Source organism: Neoarius graeffei, chromosome 8 (assembly GCF_027579695.1).
Source record: "Neoarius graeffei isolate fNeoGra1 chromosome 8, fNeoGra1.pri, whole genome shotgun sequence".
NCBI classification, from domain to species: Eukaryota; Metazoa; Chordata; class Actinopteri; order Siluriformes; family Ariidae; genus Neoarius; species Neoarius graeffei.
The window spans coordinates 86,750,721-86,774,366 of NC_083576.1; the positions used below are offsets into that span (position 1 = coordinate 86,750,721).

Sequence of the window (23,646 nt, forward strand, 5' to 3'; positions counted from 1 at the left end):
CACCTAGGACCTATCTGCCTTGGGAGGCCCTAACAGGGGCGTAATGCCCCCGACAACATAGCTCCTAGGATCATTCAAGCACACAAACTCCTCCACCACAATAAGGTGGCAGTTCTAGGAGGGGTGAGCCACGATATAAGGTTACTAAAACCGAAAACGTAATTGAATAACACGTTAATTAAGAAATAAAGCAAGTTTAAAAATGACTTCAGTTCCCCTTTAAGACAAAATACAAATTGCTGCAATCAAGTCATATTACACAGAATGCATCTTTACTAAATACAGCAAAGATAACAATAAATGATATTCAGCTGACTCTGAAGATTAATATTCTGAGATGTATACCGTTTTGATTTTATGAAATCTACATAACGCAAATGTTCCATCACAATGTTAGGAATAATTTTGATCCTGTTAAGAAGTGCAATAAACAGGAGTTAAAAATAAGTGAAATTAAGTTACTGGTTATTTGAAATGTAAATACTTAAACAATATAAATTCAATTAATAATAATAATCATGGTAGTTTATGAAAGTACTATTTAAGATGTAAATCTTGGTGAAAGAGAAACCAGTTGAAACCGAAAGAGTAAAGGTGATTATCATGCTGTTACCATGGGAACAGTCTTTTATGAATGTGGAAGTGGGCTCTCAGTGCGCCGAGTCCGGTGTGACTGAGGAAGGTTATGAGTTTTATGTTTCACTTAATTTAGGTCATTTAAAAACCTACATTTTCAGTGAGCACGTAGGAAAGTGTAAAGTTTGTCTATGTTTATCAGGCTTGTATGGTTAAAAAAAAAAACTCACGAAGATATATTTATCTAAATCCATGACCTACTCCTTCTAAACCTGCCGAGCTTTGCCGGCGGAACTCTCAAAACTCGTAGCATTTTGCCTCCATTTAAGCCTCGTTTCGAAGTCTGACTCATAAGCACGCTATGTTTTTGGCGGTAAACTTGTTTTTCTCGATTTAACTTCCATATATGGAAAGCATGCGTGCTGGAAACCGCTGACCGTCGACCAAAACGTGCACAGGATTACTTCACAAAACAACAAAATTTCACAAAATTTTGGTTAGCACGGGTGCGTATAAAATTTATAGGCGTGTTTGGGGATTTATGGCCGTGTTTTTTGAGAATTGGCCGTGTAAAACACGGCTGCACGGCTCGCTAGCTAAGCCTATGCGATACTCTGAAAATTGTATTGCGACCCAATTTATTACGATGTAGCGATTTATTGTATCCTCCTATGAGAAGAGGTGGTTTATTCAGAAAACTATACTTTTATCAATGTTTCTTTGCTTTTTTTTTAATTTTTTATACACAACACCTCACTGCAGAGTCTGAATGTGAGTTTTGTTTTGTTGTTTTCTAAAACAGGGACAGGTCTATAGAGTGGGAAGAATGTGTCTTGATTTGTGTTTGTGGTTTACACTCGTGTGGGTGGAACACATTTTAAAGAGAGAAGCAAACCGGACATCGCAAATTTTAGCAGTGTGTGTGAATTTATACTGTACCACGGTGTCAGAAATTATTCCAGTGTAGATTAATAAAGCGGGTTGTTGTGTTCATGTACTAGATTGGAGTTCGCTATGGAGTGACAACAGCAGGTGGCGCTAATTCAGTCAATGAGACTATTGTTTAAAAAAAATAAATAAGTGAAGAGGCAGGTTCGACCTGTTTGCTGTTAAATATGTTATGAAACCTGATGCTGCAGTTTAGTTCATTGCTCTATTTTCTCACGATCTAGAGCCGAAAATGTCGTTTCAGACGTGTGGGGGATGAGTCAACAGATGGGGGGAATGGGAGATAGATATACACTCCCCGGCCACTTTAATAGGCACCTGTTGATTCTAAGATCCCTGTTCTTGGTTGCAGGAGTGGAACCCAATGTGTTCTTCTGTTTTCTGTTGTGTGCTGAGATGCTTTTCTGCTCACCACGGTTGTAAAGAGTGATTTGAGTTACTACAGTATATCCTTCCTGGCAAAAAAGCTCCATTCACACCATTCTGTGCAAACTCTAGAGACGTGTGTGTAAAACCCCAGGAAGGAGATCAGCAGGTTCTGAAATACTCAAACCTCATACTCATCTGGCTCAAACCAACACCCATATCACAGTGAAAGAAAGTTACACACAGATTGAGATCTCAATTTTTCCCATTCTGATGTTTGAACATTGAACTGAAGCTCTTGATTTTGTATCTGCATTATTTGATGACTCGTGCTGCTGTCGAAGGATCGGCTGATTTAGAGAACTGCATAAAATAACGCAGCAGGTGGATGTACGTATGGGTGTTCCTTATAAAGTGGCCAGTGAGTGTAGATGGAAAACAAATGGCTGTTTTGAAAGATATTGTTCGATAGATGGGTGGGTGGACATATAAATGGGAAACGAGTGGGTAGATAAGACAGATGGATTGGTAGATTGAGGAGTGGATGGTTAAGTAGGTGGATGGACAGGTGGGTTGATGAATAGATGGTGGAATGGTAGATGTTTGGATCAATAGATGGATTTGGGTGGTAGATAGTTTGGTGGGTGGGTAAATAGAAGGGTGGATAGTCAAGTAGATGGATGGATTGGTGGAATGGTAGATGTTTGGATCAATAAATAGATGGAGTGGGTGGTGGGTGTATGGGTAGATTGCTGGATGGGTAAATAGAAGAGTGGGTAGTTAAATGGATGGGTAGACAGGTGGGTTGATGAATAGATTGGTGGAATGGTAGATTGGTTGGTGGATGAATAGATGGACTGAGTGGTAAATGGAAGGATGACAGGCAGGCTGATGAATAGATGGCAGAATGGTAGATGTTTGGATCAATAAATAGATGGATAAATGGATGTGGGTGGGTAGATTGGTGGATGGATGGGGTAAATAGATGTGGGTGGGTGGATGGATGGATGGGGTAAATGGATGGGGGGTAAATTGGCTTATGTATAGATAGTTGGAGGAAGAGATGGAAAGGTGGCTGAGCAGATAGATGGGTGAATTGCTGGATGAATATCATCTCTATAAAGAACGTGTGAATTGACGGGTGGTGTTTCTTTTTTAAGATTTTGAAATTTGTCTGGCTTTACTGTGTTAAAGTCCTAAACTTGAATATTTTTTCTTTCTGATTCCAGGACACTTGGAACCCCAGCGTCGGACTTCACGTGGTGAGTGTGTTCAGCTTGATGCAGCCATGATCTCATTTCTGACGCCACTTGAACACCACGCAGGCATTTTTCTTACTTTTTATAGTGCTCTATTAATACACCGATGATGAACAAAATCTAATGTCGGATCCTGTGAGCTCAGTTTGAGAGCTTGTCATTCTGCGAGAACTTCCATTAAAATGGAGAATCGGGTGTAAAAGAAAACGTTGCCTTCAATTTTAGTTTATCTCCATGGAAACAAGCGCTGATGGTCATCTTTATATATTAAAGGGTGGAGCTAAAACGTGCCTGTTACCTTTAATCTCTCTCTCTCTCTCTCTCTCTCTCTAGATGATCTAATGGCGGACCAAAGAATGGACATTTCCTCCACAATGAACGACTTCATGTCCCCCAGTTCCACAGAGTTGATCAGTAGTTCTGTCGGGACGCCCGGGATGGACTACACACGCAAGAGGAAGGGCAGCGCTACAGACTACCAGTGAGCGCACGGTGTACAGTACAGTATACACATTACTCCAAACCAAGCAGCGTGTGAAAAAGTTCTCAGATTGTAACGAGGAGAACGTTAGCTTTTCGTTGTCTTGCTTCCATTCAAAGTGAGAAGAATTTGTCCTTCATTATCATGCTTTTAACTATTGTAGATGTTCATCACTGTTTTATTAGTAACTCATAGAATTGCACTACGCTAAAGCTACGTAGCTAATGTTCTCTCACACAGCTAGTAATTAGCTAGCTAACGTACCTGATTTATAAAAAAATGATTACAGAAAATGTAGTAGAGGGATGTGTGGTTGGTTGGTTGGTGCCCCCCCCATACTTGCTTTCGGAGTAGGTGGGGCATACACTTTCTCTCTTGTCAATCTCCGTCTACATAAGCCAATCACAGGTGTCTGTGAGCTGATGTATGCAGAAGAGGGTAGATAGTGCTTCCCTATGAGAGTCCTGTTTTTATTTCCGATTGTTCTGCTTTAATCAGTCAGATTATTAACAAAGCGTTAGCTACGTATCAGTGTCGGTAATATTTCCATTCTATTCCGTTACGTTATTTTCATTACCTGATTCTTTTTGGTCTTTTTTCCAGACTCGATGGATTTCCTTTCGAGTACGTATAATCATGTCTTTGTTTGTTATTTTTAAATGGTGTACTTTTATTTATTTATTTTTTAGACTTTTTGATACCTTCACAGATTATCGAATCAAATTTTTGTGTTTTTTAATCCTCAGTGATGGTATGGACACGGATAAGGATAAACAATTAGGAAGGTGAGTTGTAAACCATTCTCCAGTTGAATAGTAAAAATTCAAATAAAATAAGCTCACGTGAAAAACGTTGCTCTGATTTCAGAGACGACCAGCAGGGCCGGATAAAAAACGCCAGGTAACAAAACACTTTTTAGCATAATTTTAAAAATAAATCAAACCTGTGACAGCGCTGTAGGCGTGCTCTCAAGGTTTTTAATCCTCATACTTGGTTTTAGCGTCAGCTTCAGTTTGAAAAAAGCGATGCTCTGTTCCAGGGAAGCCCACAGTCAGATCGAGAAGAGGCGCAGGGATAAGATGAACAGTTTTATAGATGAACTGGCGTCGTTAGTGCCGACGTGCAACGCCATGTCTCGCAAGCTGGACAAGCTGACGGTCCTGCGCATGGCTGTGCAACACATGAAGACGTTACGAGGTAATAACGGCCGCTTTCTGTCCATGTTACACCTCTGTGTGTGTGTGTGCACGCGCTGAACATCTCCATTCACGCTAACCCGAAGAATCTTTCACCTCTCAGGAGCTACAAACCCGTACACGGAAGCAAACTACAAGCCAGCGTTTTTATCCGACGACGAACTCAAGCATCTGATACTGAGAGTAGGTTTAATTCCCTACAAAATCTTTATGATAATAATAATAATAATAATAATTGAGTTGTGAGTTTTGTCCTCCGCAGGCCGCCGATGGCTTCCTGTTCGTTGTAGGATGTGATCGCGGTAAAATCCTGTTTGTCTCGGAGTCTGTATACAAAATTCTCAACTACAGCCAGGTACGACTGGGATCTCTTCAGCACTTAAATTTTAACCTGCTGTCACACAACTGAGTCTCTCACCGCTTTGTTTTTGCAGAACGATCTGATTGGTCAGAGCCTGTTCGACTACCTGCATCCAAAGGACATCGCCAAAGTGAAAGAGCAGCTCTCGTCCTCCGATACGGCACCAAGGGAACGACTGATCGATGCCAAAAGTATGATTTTAAACGTCCGTCAGCTCTGTTCACCCCCCCCCCCGCCGTGTGTGTGTGTGTCTCTTTCTCTGTATGTGCTTCTCTCACGTGTCTCTCTCTCATTTGCTCTCACATTCCCTATTCTATCTATCTGTCTCTCTTGTTCTCTTTTTGTGTATCTCTCACACACTATACTGTGTGTCCCTGTCTGTCCATCACTCACATTCTCATTCTTTCTCTCTCTCCATCTCTGTCTGACTCTCTTGCTCTCACACACACACTACTGTGTGTCTGTCTGTCTCTCTTTCTCGTGTGTCTTTTTTTCTCCCTCTTGAACACACGTTCTCTCTCACACGTGTGTGTGTGTGGTTTTTCTCTCACATTCTCTATTCTTTGTCTCACTTATGTGTCTCTCTGTCTGTCCATCCATCACCCTCTTTGTCTCTCCCTCACGTTTCCTATCTGTCTGACTCTCTTGCTCTCACACACACTATGGTGTGTGTCTGTCTCTTTTTCTCTCCCTCTCGAACACACATTCTCTCTCTCTCTCTCTCTCTCTCTCTCTCTCTCTCTCTCTCTCTCTTGCACACGTGTTTTTTTTTCTCTCATATTCTCTATTCTATCTGTCTCGTGTGTGTGTCTCTCTCGCGTGCACACACTCCACTCCGTCTGTCTGTCCATCCATCACCCTCTTTGTCTCTCCCCCATGTTTCCTGTCTGTCTGTCTGACTCTCTTGCTCTCACACACACTATACTGTGTTTCTCTCTTTCCCTCTCTAACGCACACATTCATTCTCTCCCTCTCTCTCGCTTTCTTTCTCTCTCTCCTCTCATATACCCCAGCTGGTTTGCCTGTAAAGACGGACATTACTCCCAGTCCCTCCAGGCTCTGCTCGGGGGCTCGTCGCTCCTTCTTCTGTAGGATGAAGTGCAACCGGCCGTCTGTCAAAATGGAGGACAAAGACTTTCCCTCCACCTGCTCCAAGAAGAAAGGTAGCTGTTCTGAGTGTTCGTGTGTTTTTTTTTTGCTTTTTAAACTCAAAGTCCGGGGGGTGGATGGGGGGTGTTTCAGGCTGGAGAAGTGTGTTCGTTCTTCGGAGGAATTGGATCAGGTCTGGCTCCACCCCCTGGACCTTTTGGTTCTGCAGTGAAGACCATCTCAGGATATCTGTGGCTGTGAACTGGAAGTTTCACTGGTGTCTTCGGCGGACTGAAATATTTGTTGTTCACACGTGATTTCTCTCACTTAAGCCTAGGTCACAGCCGGATATACGATTTTTTTGGCGTTTCCCAAATCGCTGCTTTTTTTTTTTTCGTGGAGAAAGACGCACGTTGGCCGTAAGTTTGTCTTGCAACCTGAAAAAAAACGCAAGCGCCCGTAGAGTTTGTTTGACATGACAAAGGACCTCTGCGGCTCGAAAATCAGAACGTCACACGCGCGCCCTCCGTGTGTTTTTTGCACGTAGACCGGCTGTAGGAGCACGTACAGCCGGTTGTGACCGAGGCTTTAGACGTAACATGAGCAGCAGTGTGAAAAGACCTTGTGTTCAGAGACTATGTTTAATGCCCTCAGATTGGTAGCTGATGGGACTGAACTGGAAATAACTAAACTGGGTTTAAAAAAAAAAAAATGCAATTATATAATAATCAGCTGTTAGCAACGCTCCAGTGTTTGGAGATCCTCCTGTTTTATTTAATTTATTTTAATATAACCCAAGGACATACAGTAGCTTCCTGTTAGAGAAATCAGTTTACATTCTTCCAGCGTTTCTATAAATCTAACATCGATTTTATTGAACTGTGATTTCTCCTAACAGCAGACCGGAAGAGCTTCTGCACCATCCACAGCACGGGTTACCTGAAGAGCTGGCCTCCTACCAAGATGGGCCTGGACGAGGACAACGAGCCTGATAACGAGGGCTGCAACCTGAGCTGCCTAGTGGCCATCGGCCGTCTGCACCCCCACATCGTCCCTCAGCCGGCGAACGGAGACATCCGCGTCAAACCCACCGAGTACGTCTCCCGCCACGCCATCGACGGCAAGTTTGTCTTCGTCGACCAGAGGTGAGCGTCAGACCTCATCACTGTATAAATTCATTTAATTAGATCAGGTTATAAGACATCCGAGACTTTATTTAGGGTTTAGCCTCAGCTACATTTAAGTGAATGTAATGCTTTAAAATGAATTAATAAAGCAGGGGGGAAAATAAATTATCATCAAGCACAAAACTATAGATAAATCGCGGCGTCCGGATCCCGGAAAAAGGTGCCTTGCCTCGGTCGAATCTCGCATGACATCACACGCGGAACCCCGGTTATCTGGGTCGTTTCAGTTCGTCTGACTCCGTGTTTGTTTACTCAACGAGATTGGGTATTGTTGGAATCTTACAAAAATAACGATGTGAAATAAAGCGCTGAGTTGTGTTCGGATGTTCAAATCCATCTACATTAGTGTCATTTCTCAGAAATTCATGAACTGATCATTTCTATCTATTATAACATTATAATTATATGTATTAGTACATGTACATGATTTATACAAATCTAATTAAATATTCCAGCTGTTGTACCATGCCACTGCATCTACACAAATCAAGACGGTCACGACCAGAGAATTACTGGAGCAAAACGAAACCCACTGATTTTACGTCTTGCGCGCTTTGGCGTGTGCACCAGAAGGACTCCCGGGCGTGTGCTAGACTGCGTGGGCGCTCACACGTGCGATGTTAATTATGCACACCTGTGCGTGATTAAGATGCATCAGTGTGCCTATAAAAGGATGGTGTCCGTGCGCGCGCACACATGGTGTGAAGTATTACGTGACGTTTGTACGTTCTTCCGAGCCTTTTTTTCTCCGTGCTGATCTCCTGGTTTTCCGATCCCTGTGCCTAGTTTCCGTTTTTGGTCTGTGCCTGTGATGCTCTGTACTTCGCCCGACCCGTTTCTTGTTTCTCGTTTGTCTGTTTTGTCACTTTTTATTAATAAATGTAGGCTACTTCTGCACTTACATCCGTCTCCTACCGATCCCCTGACACGATGAATAAGTGTACGCTTTAAAGATTATATTTCTGCATTTACTGAGGTAAATATCTTCCCTGTATTGTACAGCAGCCAGATTAGAATAAAAATCCACAAACCAGTCTGTGTTTCCAATTCTCTCTGGCTGGTGGTGCGCTATCGGCGCTGAGTGGGACTGTCGTGAACTGGGATCTGTTTCTCGTCTTGGGGACTCGAAAAGAGAACCATTTACTCCAGACGATACTTGATTTTATCATCTGCCCCTTCATCCGACATATAAGAATCCCAATCGCTATCAGAATTCTCTCCAAAACGTGATTCCATATCGAGACTGCTCTAACCACTGCTGCACACGGGAACGAAACTGATACCTGGATTGTTACACGTGTGATGTCGCGCACCCTTTCAGGATCTTCCGGTCCACGCTTGGCAGATTCCGTGAAAATCGGCTAATCTTATTAATTTTTCCATTAATTTATGGCCTTTTGGATCAGCTATGGTTCGAAAACAGTCAATCAACATAATGATTGTTGCTTTGTACAAGGAAAAAATTGTGGTTTAGGGGCGTTACATACACTTTATCACTTTCTCACTGATGGATCCATTTAAAGAGAACCTGAACCATGTTAACCCTCTGGGGTCGAGAGCTTCGCTGGCGAAGCTGGACAGGTTTAGAATGAGTAGGTCATGTATTTTAGATAAATATCTGAGTTTATCATACAAGCATGATAAACATATTGGCAAACTTTTTTTTATATTTTACGCTTTTCCTATGTGCCCACTGAGAAATATTATAGTTTTCAAATTGCCTAAATTGGATGAAACTTAAAACTTGTCACCTTCCTCAGTCACACCGGAGTCGGAGCGCTGAGCGCGCACTTACACATTCATAAAAGATTATTCACATGATAATGGCATGATGATCACCTTCACTCTTTCAGTTTCGATTGGTTTCTCTCTTTCGTGGTGGGAACGCCCACCGTAAACAGGATAAAATCTGTCAGACGTAGTTTCGGCTCCCTGTTTGGAGGTAAAACTTGTTGCGAGATGGCACGCGGTTCTTATGTGCTTTGGATGATTCAGGACCGCGATTCAATTCATTTTACGATTCAGGACAACGAATCAATTCCATCTTGAGAACTGAGACATTGATGAGCAGCACCCCCCCCCCCCCCCCCCACACACACACACACCTTTTTTTTTTTTTTTTTAATTAAATAAATTTCTTTTTTAATTTGAATCGATCCAGCCAAAGATAAACTCGAGTAAGTGTAAATATTTCTTCTATTTCTGATGAGCAGATCGGTTGATATGCGTGCGCTGTAGTGCAGACACAGGAAAAATGACTGAGCAGTTTTTCCAGAGTCAAAAGCATTTTCCTCAAAAATAGTTAATTTTGCTCTATTTTGAGTTTAGAGAGTAAAATTTGGAATTGGAGCAAAATTAGAGTAATTGTGGAACAGAGTTGGCTGTGGCTCTGAACGGAGTAAAATAGTACAAGAGTTAATTTCAAGACACACTGCATTGAGTCAAATACCAGATAAATGAAGGTGTTATAAAAAGCAGTTTTAGAACGGTGTTGGAATGTGTGAAAAAACATGACCTCGCCCATTAGGACTTGACCTGATGGGATTAAGAGTTGGCAGTGAGAGGGGGTTTCACTCTTCTCATTGAATGGAATGGAAATTTTTACTCTTCTCATTGAATACCCCTCCCACTGCCAACCCTTTATCCCAAAACAATAGGACATAAACGTTTTGATGGCCAGTTAATTCTCCAACTCAATGGAGCAGATGTAAGTTTTTGTGCTCGATCCATTCCTCAGAATGAACAGAATCGACTCAAGTGATCAAAACGGTTTGTCACAATGGGTCAGGTCATGTTTTGACACACATTCCAACACAGTTCTAAAACTGCTTTTACAACATCTTCATTTATCTGGTATTTTTTTTTAAAGTACAATCAGGACGTCCAGACGACAGAGATATTATTGTAGCTGAACTTGTGCTGAAGACAAAAGTCGTATGACCTTTGAAAATACTGCTTAGATTTGTTGAAATTGACGACAAAATCATTAGAGTGCCAGAAAATACCCTCAGAGCCCAGAGGGTTAAAGATGTTAGAAGTTCCTCTCAAACAAACATCACAGGAGGATGTTCTTGAGATGTCAGATCTCACTGCTGGCTCTAAAAAAACAAAAGAGCAAGAGCTGCTTTCTCTCCTCGCCATTTTCCCAGCGAGACCTCCGTGCAAATGCTTGACTTGGAGTCCCAGGATGCAATGCAGCCGAGTTACAGCAGAGACGCGTCTCGATTAGATGGCGATCTATGAAATGATGAGCGCGATGATGACGACGCTGGTATTGGACTAAAGGATTAAAGCATCGCTGCATCACTTTCTTTAGGTAGAGATGAAATGGCGGTGCAGTGGGATTTAGCCCTTATCAACAGGTAGCCGAACGGCATTGTGGGTAATGTCAGAAACCGTCGACCAACATGTCGATGAAAAGAATAGATCGGTGTTTAAAGATCAGGAGTCAATATTAAGATGAGTATGCAGATTGTTTGGGTGGAGTTTTCGTTTTAATTTCGTAATGTTTCTAAAAGCTGAAGGTTTCATGAGTTATTTTTAATGGACTGTCAGATTGTTGATTCGTAGGCATTAAATACTATACCGATATTTGTTTGTTTCCTTTCAGAGCGACGGCCATTCTCGCATATTTACCTCAGGAGCTTCTGGGAACGTCCTTCTACGAGTATTTCCATCAGGACGACATCGGACATCTCATCGAATGCCACAGACAAGGTTTAATTTACGTCACTTGACACGTTCTCGCTTTGGGCTCTAAGAGCACGTGGTGTAACTCTGACTTGTTCTCAGTTCTGCAGATGAGAGAAAAGATCAGCACCAACTGTTACAAGTTTAAGATCAAAGACGGCTCCTTCATCACTCTGAGAAGCCGCTGGTTCAGTTTCATGAACCCCTGGACCAAAGAGGTGGAGTACATCGTCTCCACCAACACCGTGGTCTCGTAAGATCCTTCATCCTGCTTTTCTCGTAACTTCAGCTGTTTATCAGATGTGCTTTCTTTAAACCTCACATCGGAGGTGTTTAGAAACCGATGGGCTGCGATGTAATGACGCCCCTCTGGCCTGTACGTCTGTGTGATTTGGGTGGGGGTTTATTCTCACGGCGCTGACGTGAACGTGAGGGTGTGAGGAGTGGATGAGCTCAATCAGCTGTGACGGCGGTGTTTATAAACCCTATCGAATCACTGCTCTGAACACTTTAACACTGTATATGATGATGAGCAGCTTCGACCAGCTTCCTCTCTCATTCCTTCCTCCTGTATATCGCAGACGATCCACTTCAATACCAGTCTCTTGGTTTTTCCATCGTTCCATGAAACGTCCAGAGATGTCCCTCAGTCTGTAGAGACCTGCTCTGAACCACACCGAACACATTTAACACGAGTTTACTAACAAAAATACACCTGACCGCAAATCCGCTCCGAGAGCTTTTGTTTCTGAGCTCACTGATATTTCAATAGACAAAAACAAAGCTGACGGAACATAAAAATGAGACGATTGGTGATGTTACTGAGCTTCTCTCTCTCTCTCTCTCTCTCTGTCCCCGTCACACATTTTTCTCTCTCTGTCCCCGTCACACATTTTTCTCTCTCTCTGTCCCCGTCACGCATTTTTCTCTCTCACTCAGGGTGTGTGCGCGCCCTCTCAGGTGTACACACACTTTATCTCCACAGCTTTGTCTCTCCATCATGCCCCCCCCCAAATTCCCATTACATAGCCAGTCAATTTGTGTGTGTTTCTCTCTCTGTCTGTCCCCGTCACACATTTTTCTCTCTGTCTGTCCCCGTCACACATTTTTCTCTCTGTCTGTCCCCGTCACACATTTTTCTCTCTGTCTGTCCCCGTCACACATTTTTCTCTCTGTCTGTCCCCGTCACACATTTTTCTCTCTGTCTGTCCCCGTCACACATTTTTCTCTCTGTCTGTCCCCGTCACACATTTTTCTCTCTGTCTGTCCCCGTCACACATTTTTCTCTCTGTCTGTCCCCGTCACACATTTTTCTCTCTGTCTGTCCCCGTCACACATTATTTTTCTCTCTCTGTCTGTCCCCGTCACACATTATTTTTCTCTCTCTGTCTGTCCCCGTCACACATTATTTTTCTCTCTCTGTCTGTCCCCGTCACACATTATTTTTCTCTCTCTGTCTGTCCCCGTCACACATTATTTTTCTCTCTCTGTCTGTCCCCGTCACACATTTTTCTCTCTGTCTGTCCCCGTCACACATTTTTCTCTCTGTCTGTCCCCGTCACACATTTTTCTCTCTGTCTGTCCCCGTCACACATTTTTCTCTCTGTCTGTCCCCGTCACACATTTTTCTCTCTGTCTGTCCCCGTCACACATTTTTCTCTCTGTCTGTCCCCGTCACACATTTTTCTCTCTGTCTGTCCCCGTCACACATTTTTCTCTCTGTCTGTCCCCGTCACACATTTTTCTCTGTCTGTCCCCGTCACACATTTTTCTCTCTGTCTGTCCCCGTCACACATTTTTCTCTCTGTCTGTCCCCGTCACACATTTTTCTCTCTGTCTGTCCCCGTCACACATTTTTCTCTCTGTCTGTCCCCGTCACACATTTTTCTCTCTGTCTGTCCCCGTCACACATTTTTCTCTCTGTCTGTCCCCGTCACACATTTTTCTCTCTGTCTGTCCCCGTCACACATTTTTCTCTCTGTCTGTCCCCGTCACACATTTTTCTCTCTGTCTGTCCCCGTCACACATTTTTCTCTCTGTCTGTCCCCGTCACACATTTTTCTCTCTGTCTGTCCCCGTCACACATTTTTCTCTCTGTCTGTCCCCGTCACACATTTTTCTCTCTCTGTCTGTCCCCGTCACACATTTTTCTCTCTCTGTCTGTCCCCGTCACACATTATTTTTCTCTCTCTGTCTGTCCCCGTCACACATTATTTTTCTCTCTCTGTCTGTCCCCGTCACACATTATTTTTCTCTCTCTGTCTGTCCCCGTCACACATTATTTTTCTCTCTCTGTCTGTCCCCGTCACACATTATTTTTCTCTCTCTGTCTGTCCCCGTCACACATTTTTCTCTCTCTGTCTGTCCCCGTCACACATTATTTTTCTCTCTCTGTCTGTCCCCGTCACACATTATTTTTCTCTCTCTGTCTGTCCCCGTCACACATTATTTTTCTCTCTCTGTCTGTCCCCGTCACACATTATTTTTCTCTCTCTGTCTGTCCCCGTCACACATTATTTTTCTCTCTCTGTCTGTCCCCGTCACACATTATTTTTCTCTCTCTGTCTGTCCCCGTCACACATTATTTTTCTCTCTCTGTCTGTCCCCGTCACACATTATTTTTCTCTCTCTGTCTGTCCCCGTCACACATTATTTTTCTCTCTCTGTCTGTCCCCGTCACACATTATTTTTCTCTCTCTGTCTGTCCCCGTCACACATTATTTTTCTCTCTCTGTCTGTCCCCGTCACACATTATTTTTCTCTCTCTGTCTGTCCCCGTCACACATTATTTTTCTCTCTCTGTCTGTCCCCGTCACACATTATTTTTCTCTCTCTGTCTGTCCCCGTCACACATTATTTTTCTCTCTCTGTCTGTCCCCGTCACACATTATTTTTCTCTCTCTGTCTGTCCCCGTCACACATTATTTTTCTCTCTCTGTCTGTCCCCGTCACACATTATTTTTCTCTCTCTGTCTGTCCCCGTCACACATTATTTTTCTCTCTCTGTCTGTCCCCGTCACACATTATTTTTCTCTCTCTGTCTGTCCCCGTCACACATTATTTTTCTCTCTCTGTCTGTCCCCGTCACACATTATTTTTCTCTCTCTGTCTGTCCCCGTCACACATTATTTTTCTCTCTCTGTCTGTCCCCGTCACACATTATTTTTCTCTCTCTGTCTGTCCCCGTCACACATTATTTTTCTCTCTCTGTCTGTCCCCGTCACACATTATTTTTCTCTCTCTGTCTGTCCCCGTCACACATTATTTTTCTCTCTCTGTCTGTCCCCGTCACACATTATTTTTCTCTCTCTGTCTGTCCCCGTCACACATTATTTTTCTCTCTCTGTCTGTCCCCGTCACACATTATTTTTCTCTCTCTGTCTGTCCCCGTCACACTTTTTTTTTTTTTTCTCTGTCTGTCCCCGTCACACTTTTTTTTTTTTTTTTCTCTCTGTCTGTCCCCGTCACACTTTTTTTTTTTTTTCTCTCTGTCTGTCCCCGTCACACTTTTTTTTTTTTTTTTCTCTCTGTCTGTCCCCGTCACACTTTTTTTTTTTTTTTTTCTCTCTCTGTCTGTCCCCGTCACACTTTTTTTTTTTTTTTTCTCTGTGTCCCCGTCACACTTTTTTTTTTTTTTTCTCTCTGTCTGTCCCCGTCACACTTTTTTTTTTTTTTTTTTCTCTCTGTCTGTCCCCGTCACACTTTTTTTTTTTTTTTTTTCTCTCTCTGTCCCCGTCACACTTTTTTTTTTTCTCTCTCTCTCTGTCCCCGTCACGCATTTTTCTCTCTCACTCAGGGTGTGTGCGCGCCCTCTCGGGTGTACACACACTTTGTCTCCACAGCTTTCTGTCTCTCCATCATGCCCCCCCCCAAATTCCCATTACATAGCCAGTCAATTTGTGTGTGTTTCTCTCTCTGTCTGTCCCCGTCACACATTTTTCTCTCTGTCTGTCCCCGTCACACATTTTTCTCTCTGTCTGTCCCCGTCACACATTTTTCTCTCTGTCTGTCCCCGTCACACATTTTTCTCTCTGTCTGTCCCCGTCACACATTTTTCTCTCTGTCTGTCCCCGTCACACATTTTTCTCTCTGTCTGTCCCCGTCACACATTTTTCTCTCTGTCTGTCCCCGTCACACATTTTTCTCTCTGTCTGTCCCCGTCACACATTTTTCTCTCTGTCTGTCCCCGTCACACATTTTTCTCTCTGTCTGTCCCCGTCACACATTTTTCTCTCTCTGTCTGTCCCCGTCACACATTTTTCTCTCTCTGTCTGTCCCCGTCACACATTATTTTTCTCTCTCTGTCTGTCCCCGTCACACATTTTTTTTTCTCTCTGTCTGTCCCCGTCACACATTTCTCTCTCTCTCTCTCTCTCTCAGGGTGTGTGTGCGTGCGTGCGCCCTCTCAGGTGTACACTCGCTTTGTCTCCACAGCTTTCTGTCTCTCCATCATGCTCCTCCCCCCCCCAAATTCCCATTACATAGCCAGTCAATTTGTGTGTGTCTCTCTCTCTCTCTCTCTCTCTCTCTCTCTCTCTGTCTCCCCCTCTTAGGTATGTTTTCTCTCTCTCAGCAGATATAATGTAACCAATGTAAGAGACTGATGGAATAATGAAACAGGAAAACAAACACTCGTTCCTGATTCGGTTTACTGTACAAAGCCGACCGGTGGGAAAGTCACAGATGGAGTGATCAGATATCGCACACGTATTACACACGCGTCTATCTGAGGGCGTCTGAAGTTTCAGTGTCCTGTGCAGGACAAGCCGTGTACGTGAGGACAGGAGGAAAATATTAACCAAATGTTGCGTGTTCATTTTGACAATCCAATTATTATACTCCTGATTATAACTCTAAATGTGAAATATCACAGAATATTATCATATCAGAATAAACGAAACCACAGAGTGGGCGGGCGGGCGAGTGAGTGAGTATATGAAGGGTATGGAATAGTGTGTAAACTTTTTTTATAAATGCATCTTTTGCAGAGGCAGCGTGCTGGAAGGAACGGAGGCCAACTACCCTCAATCCGCTTCCTCGCCTCAGAGCATGGACAGCGTGCTGACGTCTGGAGACGGTCAGATCCCTCACACCAGCTTTAACTCAGAGTTTCTTCTTGTACAAATTTTGACGCTATAATGCGAAACTGTCCTCAGAATAGCAAGCGGATAAAACTGAACTGACATTTTGTTCCCACTAGGGGGGACACACACACACACACACACACACACACACGTAACAGTGAAGTCCATAAAGTGCAAGAAATGAATGTTGCAGCTCTTACACAACAGGAAGAGAGATGATGTGGGTGATTTTCTGTTTAGACATGCTTACCTGTGTGTGTGTGTGTGTCATAGCTAAATCAGGAGTTTCACATCTAAACCCTAAATAGTCACGATATCTATTTCCATTAAACGTGGGTTTATGAAGTCCTTCAGTACCACAGCACTAGGAAGCATGATTTATTTATTTTTCCTTCCCCCCCGGCCTTGTATTGAGATGAAGTTGTTCTGGCAGGTGGAGGGAAACGGGCCCTCCAGACGGTCCCGGGCATCCCAGGAGGCACGCGAGCCGGAGCCGGTAAACTCGGCCGCATGATCGCCGAAGAGGTGATGGAGATCCAGAGGTGAGAGCAGACTTTCAGGATTCCATGCAGAAAATCTGTTTCTTGACCCTCTCCTCTCCCACACGCTCTCTGACTCATCTTTCCTTTCTCCTATCCAGGATTCGAGGCTCGTCTCCGTCTAGCTGTGGTTCCAGCCCACTCAATATCACCAGCACTCCACCACCGGACACCTGCTCGCCGGGGGGCAAGAAAGTGAGAGCAAATCGATTTCTTTCCTTTTCTCTGTCCCAGCTGTGGAACTCGTACATTATGATCAGACTCGGATCAGCCATGAGTCCTCCTTTTAACAAAGAGGGGGAAAAAAAAGCTTAAAGCCTTCATTTGTCCTCAGGCCTGTTTTTATGTTGTATTTTCATTCTATTCCTTTTTATTGACTTAATGTCTCACTCACTTTTTGAAACACACTGAATTAATTTTATTTCTCCTGAAATAGTTTCTCTGTATGAAAATATACATCATGTGGGTATTAAATGATGCACGGTAATAAACTCATGATCCTTTTGTCTTTTTCTAGATTCAAAACGGTGGAACCCCAGACCTGCCGTCCAGCGGACTCGTACCTGGACCGGACTCGATAGGATACCCGTACTCCAACAACCCCATCATGAGTGAGCTTCTGTTTAACCACCACCTCTGATTTAGAGCCAAATTATAACTTAAAGCCACGCTTACATGCTTTAGTCAAAGCTAGCAAGTCAGTTATGATTTAATTAAAAAAAAAAAAAAAAGACACAAACTAGTTTTTCAACAGTGAACAATTATATAACCCCTCATTATCTCTCTCTAGCCGCTTTATCCTGTTCTACAGGGTCGCAGGCGAGCTGGAGCCTATCCCAGCTGACTACGGGCGAAAGGCGGGGTACACCCTGGACAAGTCGCCAGGTCATCAGACAACCATTCACACTCACACCTACGGTCAATTTAGAGTCACCAGTTAACCTAACCTGCATGTCTTTGGACTGTGGGGGAAACCGGAGCACCCGGAGGAAACCCACGCGGACACGGGGAGAACATGCAAACTCCGCACAGAAAGGCCCTCCCCGGCCACGGGGCTCGAACCCGGACCTTCTTGCTGTGAGGCGACAGCGCTAACCACTACACCACCGTGCCACCCCCAATTCTATAACCTCTCTAATAAAACCTCAATATTATACCAAAGCATTGTTGAACTCTCAAATCTGACTGGCCAGAACAGAAGGTACTGATTTTAATTTTCTTGAAGACGCATCATTTCTACAGTGGTGCTTGAAAGTTTGTGAACCCTTTAGAATTTTCTATATTTCTGCATAAATATGACCTAAAACATCAGATTTTCACACAAGTCCTAAAAGTAGATAAAGAGAACCCAGTTAAACAAATGAGACAAAAATATTATACTTGGTCATTTATTGAGGAAAATTAGATAAGATTAGATTCACTTTATTCATCCCACATCGGGGAAATTCACGCGTTACAGTAGCAAGAAAATGTCATACAGATAACAAATAAAACAAATAAAAATTAAAGGGATGTGATTTTTCCGCGAATTCGCGGAATTCCACTTTTTTCACCTCAAAACTTGAAGAAAAAATTTTTTCCGATTTTTCCCTCATCCGCATTCATATCCTATTCGTTCCGACTTTGAAAGATGGCAGCCTCGGATTTGCATCTTTACGCCTCGATCACGGAGGCTGCCATCTTTCAACTCTTTGTTTGAAGCGAGCTTACGTACAGCTATCTAACAAGCGCGTTCATTGGTTGTTACAGAGCGATGAGCCAATCACGTACCTCGTTTCATCTCAATGACGTAATTGCGTAAATGAGATGAAACGAGGTACGTGATTGGCTCATCGCTCTGTAACAACCAATGAACGCGCTTGTTAGATAGCTGTACGTAAGCTCGCTTCAAACAAAGAGTTGAAAGATGGCAGCCTCCGTGATCGAGGCGTAAAGATGCAAATCGAGTTAAAGAAATCGACAGAATAGTGAAAAAAAAAAAAAGTTCTGCTGGGAATGTTTGGAGAAAAACCGCGGCTCGCCTCGGGGCGAATTACGTCACAAGGCGCGGGGCTAGCGGGCCCTGCTCGCGCTGGTTCTTTGGGGTGTGTGAGCGAGCGAGGGTGAGAGTGTGTGAGCGAGGGTGAGTGTGTGTGCGTGTCTGAGTTGCATGTTGACCATTAAATTGGCTTGAATTTGTTAATCATGACAAGTTTTTTTTCTTGTGTGTTTGCTTGCCATTTTAGTACAATTTTTAAGTCAGAAAACCCCAGAACCCAGGAGCTTCGGGGGGCTTCCCCCCTTGTCCCCCCACCAGGCCGCTGCCCTGGACCAGCTGGGGGCCTGCGGCCCCCAGACCCCCGGCTAAAATTTTCAGATAATTTCACCAGCCCCAAATCACATCCCTGAAATTAGACAAACGAAAGATTAAATACAGAGGGCTATTTGCATTATCTACTGTGAAAAAGTATAGAAATATTGCCTTACTGAGAGGCTCGGAAAAATTGCACATTACAGGTAGACTGTGTGTGTATGTATATGCATAAAAATAGTTTAGGGCCTATATTATTGCACATAATTGCATCGATGAGAGATGGCAGAGGTAGTAGTGGTGAAGTAGTGCAAATATGATGACAAACAGGTTATTGGTGCTACATTACAAGTTGTGGCTGTTATACAGTCTGACAGCAGCAGGTATGAATGACCTGCGGTATCTCTCCTTCTTACACCATGGGTGTAGCAGTCTACTACTAAAAGAGCTGCTTAAAGCCCCCACAGCCTCATGTAGGGGGTGAGAGGGGTTATCCATGATTGAGGTCAGCTTGGCTAACATCCTCCTCTCACCCACCACCTCAATGGAGTCCAGAGGACAGTCCAAGACTGAGCCAGCCCTTCTGACCAGTTAAGTTTCTTCCTGCCCCTCTCTGAACTTCCACAGCCCCAGCAGACCACAGCGTAGAAAATCGCTGATGCTACCACAGAGTCATAAAGTCCTAAGCAGTGTCCTGCACACACCAAAAGACCTCAGAGTTTCTCAACAGGTGGAGACGACTTTGGCCCTTCTTGTACAGGACCTCTGTTAGTCCAGTCCAGTTTAAGGTGAACACCCAGGTATTTGTACTCCTCCACGATCTCAATGTCCAAACCCTGGATGTTCACTGGTGCAATTTGAGGAACCGTCCTTCTGAAATCAATCACCACTTCCTTTGTCTTGCTGGTGTTGATGCGCAGGTGGTTCAGTTCGCACCAGGTGACAAAGTTGTTGATGACCTCTCTGTACTCCAGATCGTCCCCCTCTGACACACGTCCAACGGTGGCTGTATCATCTGAGAACTTCTGGAGGTGGCAGCTGTCCGTGTTGTAGCTGAAGTCAGATGTGTAAAGAGGAAAGGAGAGAGCACTGTACCCTGTGGAGCCCCTGTGCTGCAGACTACCACATCAGACACACAGTCGTGGAGCCTCACATACTGCGGTCTGTTAATGAGGTAGTCGATGATCCATGCAGCCAGGTGGCAGTCAACACCAGCTCCTTCCAGCTTTCCCCTAAGCAGTGATGGCTGGATTGTGTTGAGAGCACTGGAGAAGTCAAAGAACATGATTCTCACATTGCACCCAGTGCCCTCCAGGTGCAAAAGTGACCGGTGTAGCAGGTAAATAACAGCGTCATCCACACCAATGCCTGGTTGATATGTGAACTGCAGGGGGTCTATCTCGCTGTTCACCAGGTGTCGGAGGTGGGAGAGAACAATCCTCTCCATGATCATTAGGTGAGACGTTAAAGCTACTGGCCGAAAGTGGTTGAGCTCCCTGGGGTGTGCGGTCTTGGGAACTGGAACCACACATGATTTCCACAGAAGTGGAACTTTCTCCAGACTGAGGCTCAGGTTGAAAATGTACAGAAGAATCCCACAGAGCTGATCTGCACAGCCCTTAAGCAGTCTGGAGTTGATACCATCAGGGCCAGCAGCTTTCCTCGTCTTGATCCTCCTCAGCTCCTTCAACACCTGATCAGCTGTTATGGAGAGGCGAGGGGTGTACCCGAGGTGTGACTCCTGTAGAGTGAGGTCGGGGGTGGAGTGTGTGGATTGGTCTGGCAGGGAGCCAGACCAATCCAGGGGGGTGATGTGGTGTGAGGAGGGAGCTGTTGGTGTCAGAGGTATTATGAGGGGAGGTGGTGGAGTGATATCACAGACAGGTCAGGACTATGGTGAGTGGGGGAGGGTGGGGTGGCACAGTCAAATCTGTTGAAATGATCTAGTATTACGTATGTGTGGCAAAAGTATGTGAACCTCTAGGATTAGCAGTTAATTTGAAGGTGAAATTAGAGTCAGGTGTTTTCAATCAATGGGATGACAATCAGGTGTGAGTGGGCACCCTGTTTTATTTAAAGAACAGGGATCTATCAAAGTCTGATCTTCACAACACATGTTTGGGGAAGTGTATCATGGCACAAAGATTTCTGAGGACCTCAGAAAAAGCATTGTTGATGCTCATCAGGCTGGAAAAGGTTACAAAACCATCTCTAAAGAGTTTGGACTCCACCAATCCACAGTCAGACAGATCGTGTAAAAATGGAGGAAATTAAAGACCATTGTTACCCTCCCCAGGAGTGGTCGACCAACAAAGATCATTCCAAGAGCAAGGTGTGTAATAGTCGGTGAGGTCACAAAGGACCCCAGGGGAACTTCTAAGGAACTGAAGGCCTCTCTCACATTGGCTAATGTTCATGAGTCCACCATCAGGAGAACACTGAACAATGGTGTGCATGGCAGGGTTGCAAGGAGAAAGCCACTGCTCTCCAAAAAGAACACTGCTGCTCATCTGCAGTTTGCTAAAGATCACGTGGACAAGCCAGAAGGCTATTGGAAAAATGTTTTGTGGACGGATGAGACCAAAATAGAACATTTTGGTTTAAATGAGAAGCGTTATGTTTGGAGAAAGGAAGACACTGCATTCCAGCATAAGAACCTTATCTCATCTGTGAAACATGGTGGTGGTAGTATCATGGTTTGGGCCTGTTTTGCTGCATCTGGGCCAGGACGGCTTGCCATCATTGATGGAACAATGAATTCTGAATTATACCAGCGAATTCTAAAGGAAAATGTCAGGACATCTGTCCATGAACTGAATCTCAAGAGAAGGTGGGTCATGCAGCAAGACAACGACCCTAAGCACACAAGTCGTTCTACCAAAGAATGGTTAAAGAAGAATAAAGTTAATGTTTTGGAATGGCCAAGTCAAAGTCCTGACCTTAATCCAATGGAAATGTTGTGGAAGGACCTGAAGCGAGCAGTTCATGTGAGGAAACCCACCAACATCCCAGAGTTGAAGCTGTTCTGTACGGAGGAACGGGCTAAAATTCCTCCAAGCCGGTGTGCAGGACTGATCAACAGTTACCGCAAACGTTTAGTTGCAGTTATTGCTGCACAAGGGGGTCACAGCAGATACTGAAAGCAAAGGTTCACATCCTTTTGCCACTCACAGATATGTAATATTGGATCATTTTCCTCAATAAATAAATGACCAAGTATAATATTTTTGTCTCATTTGTTTAACTGGGTTCTCTTTATCTACTTTTAGGACTTGTGTGAAAATCTGATGTTGTTTTAGGTCATATTTATGCAGAAATATAGAAAATTCTAAAGGGTTCACAAACTTTCAAGCACCACTGAATCGCAACAGTTCATTCACAGGGACTTGTACTACAAAAACCACAATCATTGGCAAGTTGTTGTGGTATAAATAGACTTCACATTCACTACTCGTACATGTTCACACACTCGCCTACGGATCTTAAAAGCCACGATATCTGCGTGTCAGGTTTCCAAGTCAAACTGGAATGTTTAGTGATTTTAAAGTGAATGTAATGCCTTACTGTAAATGCTTTAAAATGAATATATATCATCAGTAATGACAAATGAATTAATAAAGCGGGGGAAAAATTATTTATCATCAAGCACAAAACTATAGATAAATCACGGCGTCCGGATCCTGGAAAAAGGCGCCTTGCCTCAGGGTTGAATCTCGCATGATGTCACACGTGGAACCCCGGTTATCTGGGTCGTTTCAGTTCATCTGACTCTGTGCTTGTTTACTTCAACGAAATTGGATATTGTTGTTGGAATCTTACAAAAATAACGATGTGAAAGAAAGTGCCAAGTTGTGTTTGGATGTTCAAATCCATCTACAACAGGACATCAGTTCATGAATTTCTGAGAAATGACACTAATCTAAAGCGGCAGTGGGTGGGGTTTGTGCAAATGAAGTAGGCAGATTTCGTGTCGATTTCCTACTAATAATTAATCTGATTCATCGAGTGTTCACCACCACCACCAGAACGACCACATGGGGATTACTGGAGCAACAAAGAAACCCACTGATTTAATAAATGACCTTTGATCTGACATTTGGAGAGTTCATCGATTTCCCTATTATCACCAACTTCATATTTTTTCAGTAATTACACTAAGTGTACGCTTTTGAAGATTATACGGTATTTCTGCATTTACTGAGGTAAATATCTTCCCTGTATTGTACAGCAGCCAGATTAGAATAAAAATCCACAAACCAGTCTGTGTTTCCAATTCTCTCTGGCTGGTGGTGTGCTATCGGCGCCGAGTGGGACTGTCGTGAACTGGGAGCTGTTTCTCGTCTTGGGGACTCGAAAAGGGAACCATTTACTCCAGACTATCCTTGATTTTATCATCTGCCCCTTCATCCGACATATAAGAATCCCAATCGCTATCAGAATTCTCTCCAAAACGTGATTCCATATCGAGACTGCTCTAACCACTGCTGCACACGGGAACGAAACTGATACCTGGATTGTTACACGTGTGATGTCGCGCACCCTTTCAGGATCTTCCGGTCCACTCTTGGCAGATTACGTGA

At 43.9% G+C, this 23,646-nt stretch overlaps 1 protein-coding gene across 1 annotated transcript in view; it reads left to right on the forward strand.

Moving 5' to 3' along the window:
* The window catches only part of bmal1a (basic helix-loop-helix ARNT like 1a), a 40,249-nt gene that overhangs the window by 12,123 nt on the left and 4,480 nt on the right, over positions 1-23,646 (forward strand). Inside the window, exons 2-18 of the mRNA XM_060928428.1 lie at positions 3,120-3,152; positions 3,483-3,630; positions 4,234-4,254; positions 4,377-4,415; positions 4,498-4,530; positions 4,670-4,827; positions 4,930-5,009; positions 5,089-5,181; positions 5,261-5,378; positions 6,201-6,350; positions 7,175-7,421; positions 11,074-11,180; positions 11,256-11,406; positions 16,142-16,230; positions 16,671-16,779; positions 16,878-16,971; positions 17,294-17,387. Of these exons, the coding sequence (XP_060784411.1) occupies positions 3,120-3,152; positions 3,483-3,630; positions 4,234-4,254; positions 4,377-4,415; positions 4,498-4,530; positions 4,670-4,827; positions 4,930-5,009; positions 5,089-5,181; positions 5,261-5,378; positions 6,201-6,350; positions 7,175-7,421; positions 11,074-11,180; positions 11,256-11,406; positions 16,142-16,230; positions 16,671-16,779; positions 16,878-16,971; positions 17,294-17,387 (1,764 nt within the window). The remainder of the gene's footprint in view (positions 1-3,119; positions 3,153-3,482; positions 3,631-4,233; positions 4,255-4,376; positions 4,416-4,497; positions 4,531-4,669; positions 4,828-4,929; positions 5,010-5,088; positions 5,182-5,260; positions 5,379-6,200; positions 6,351-7,174; positions 7,422-11,073; positions 11,181-11,255; positions 11,407-16,141; positions 16,231-16,670; positions 16,780-16,877; positions 16,972-17,293; positions 17,388-23,646) is intronic.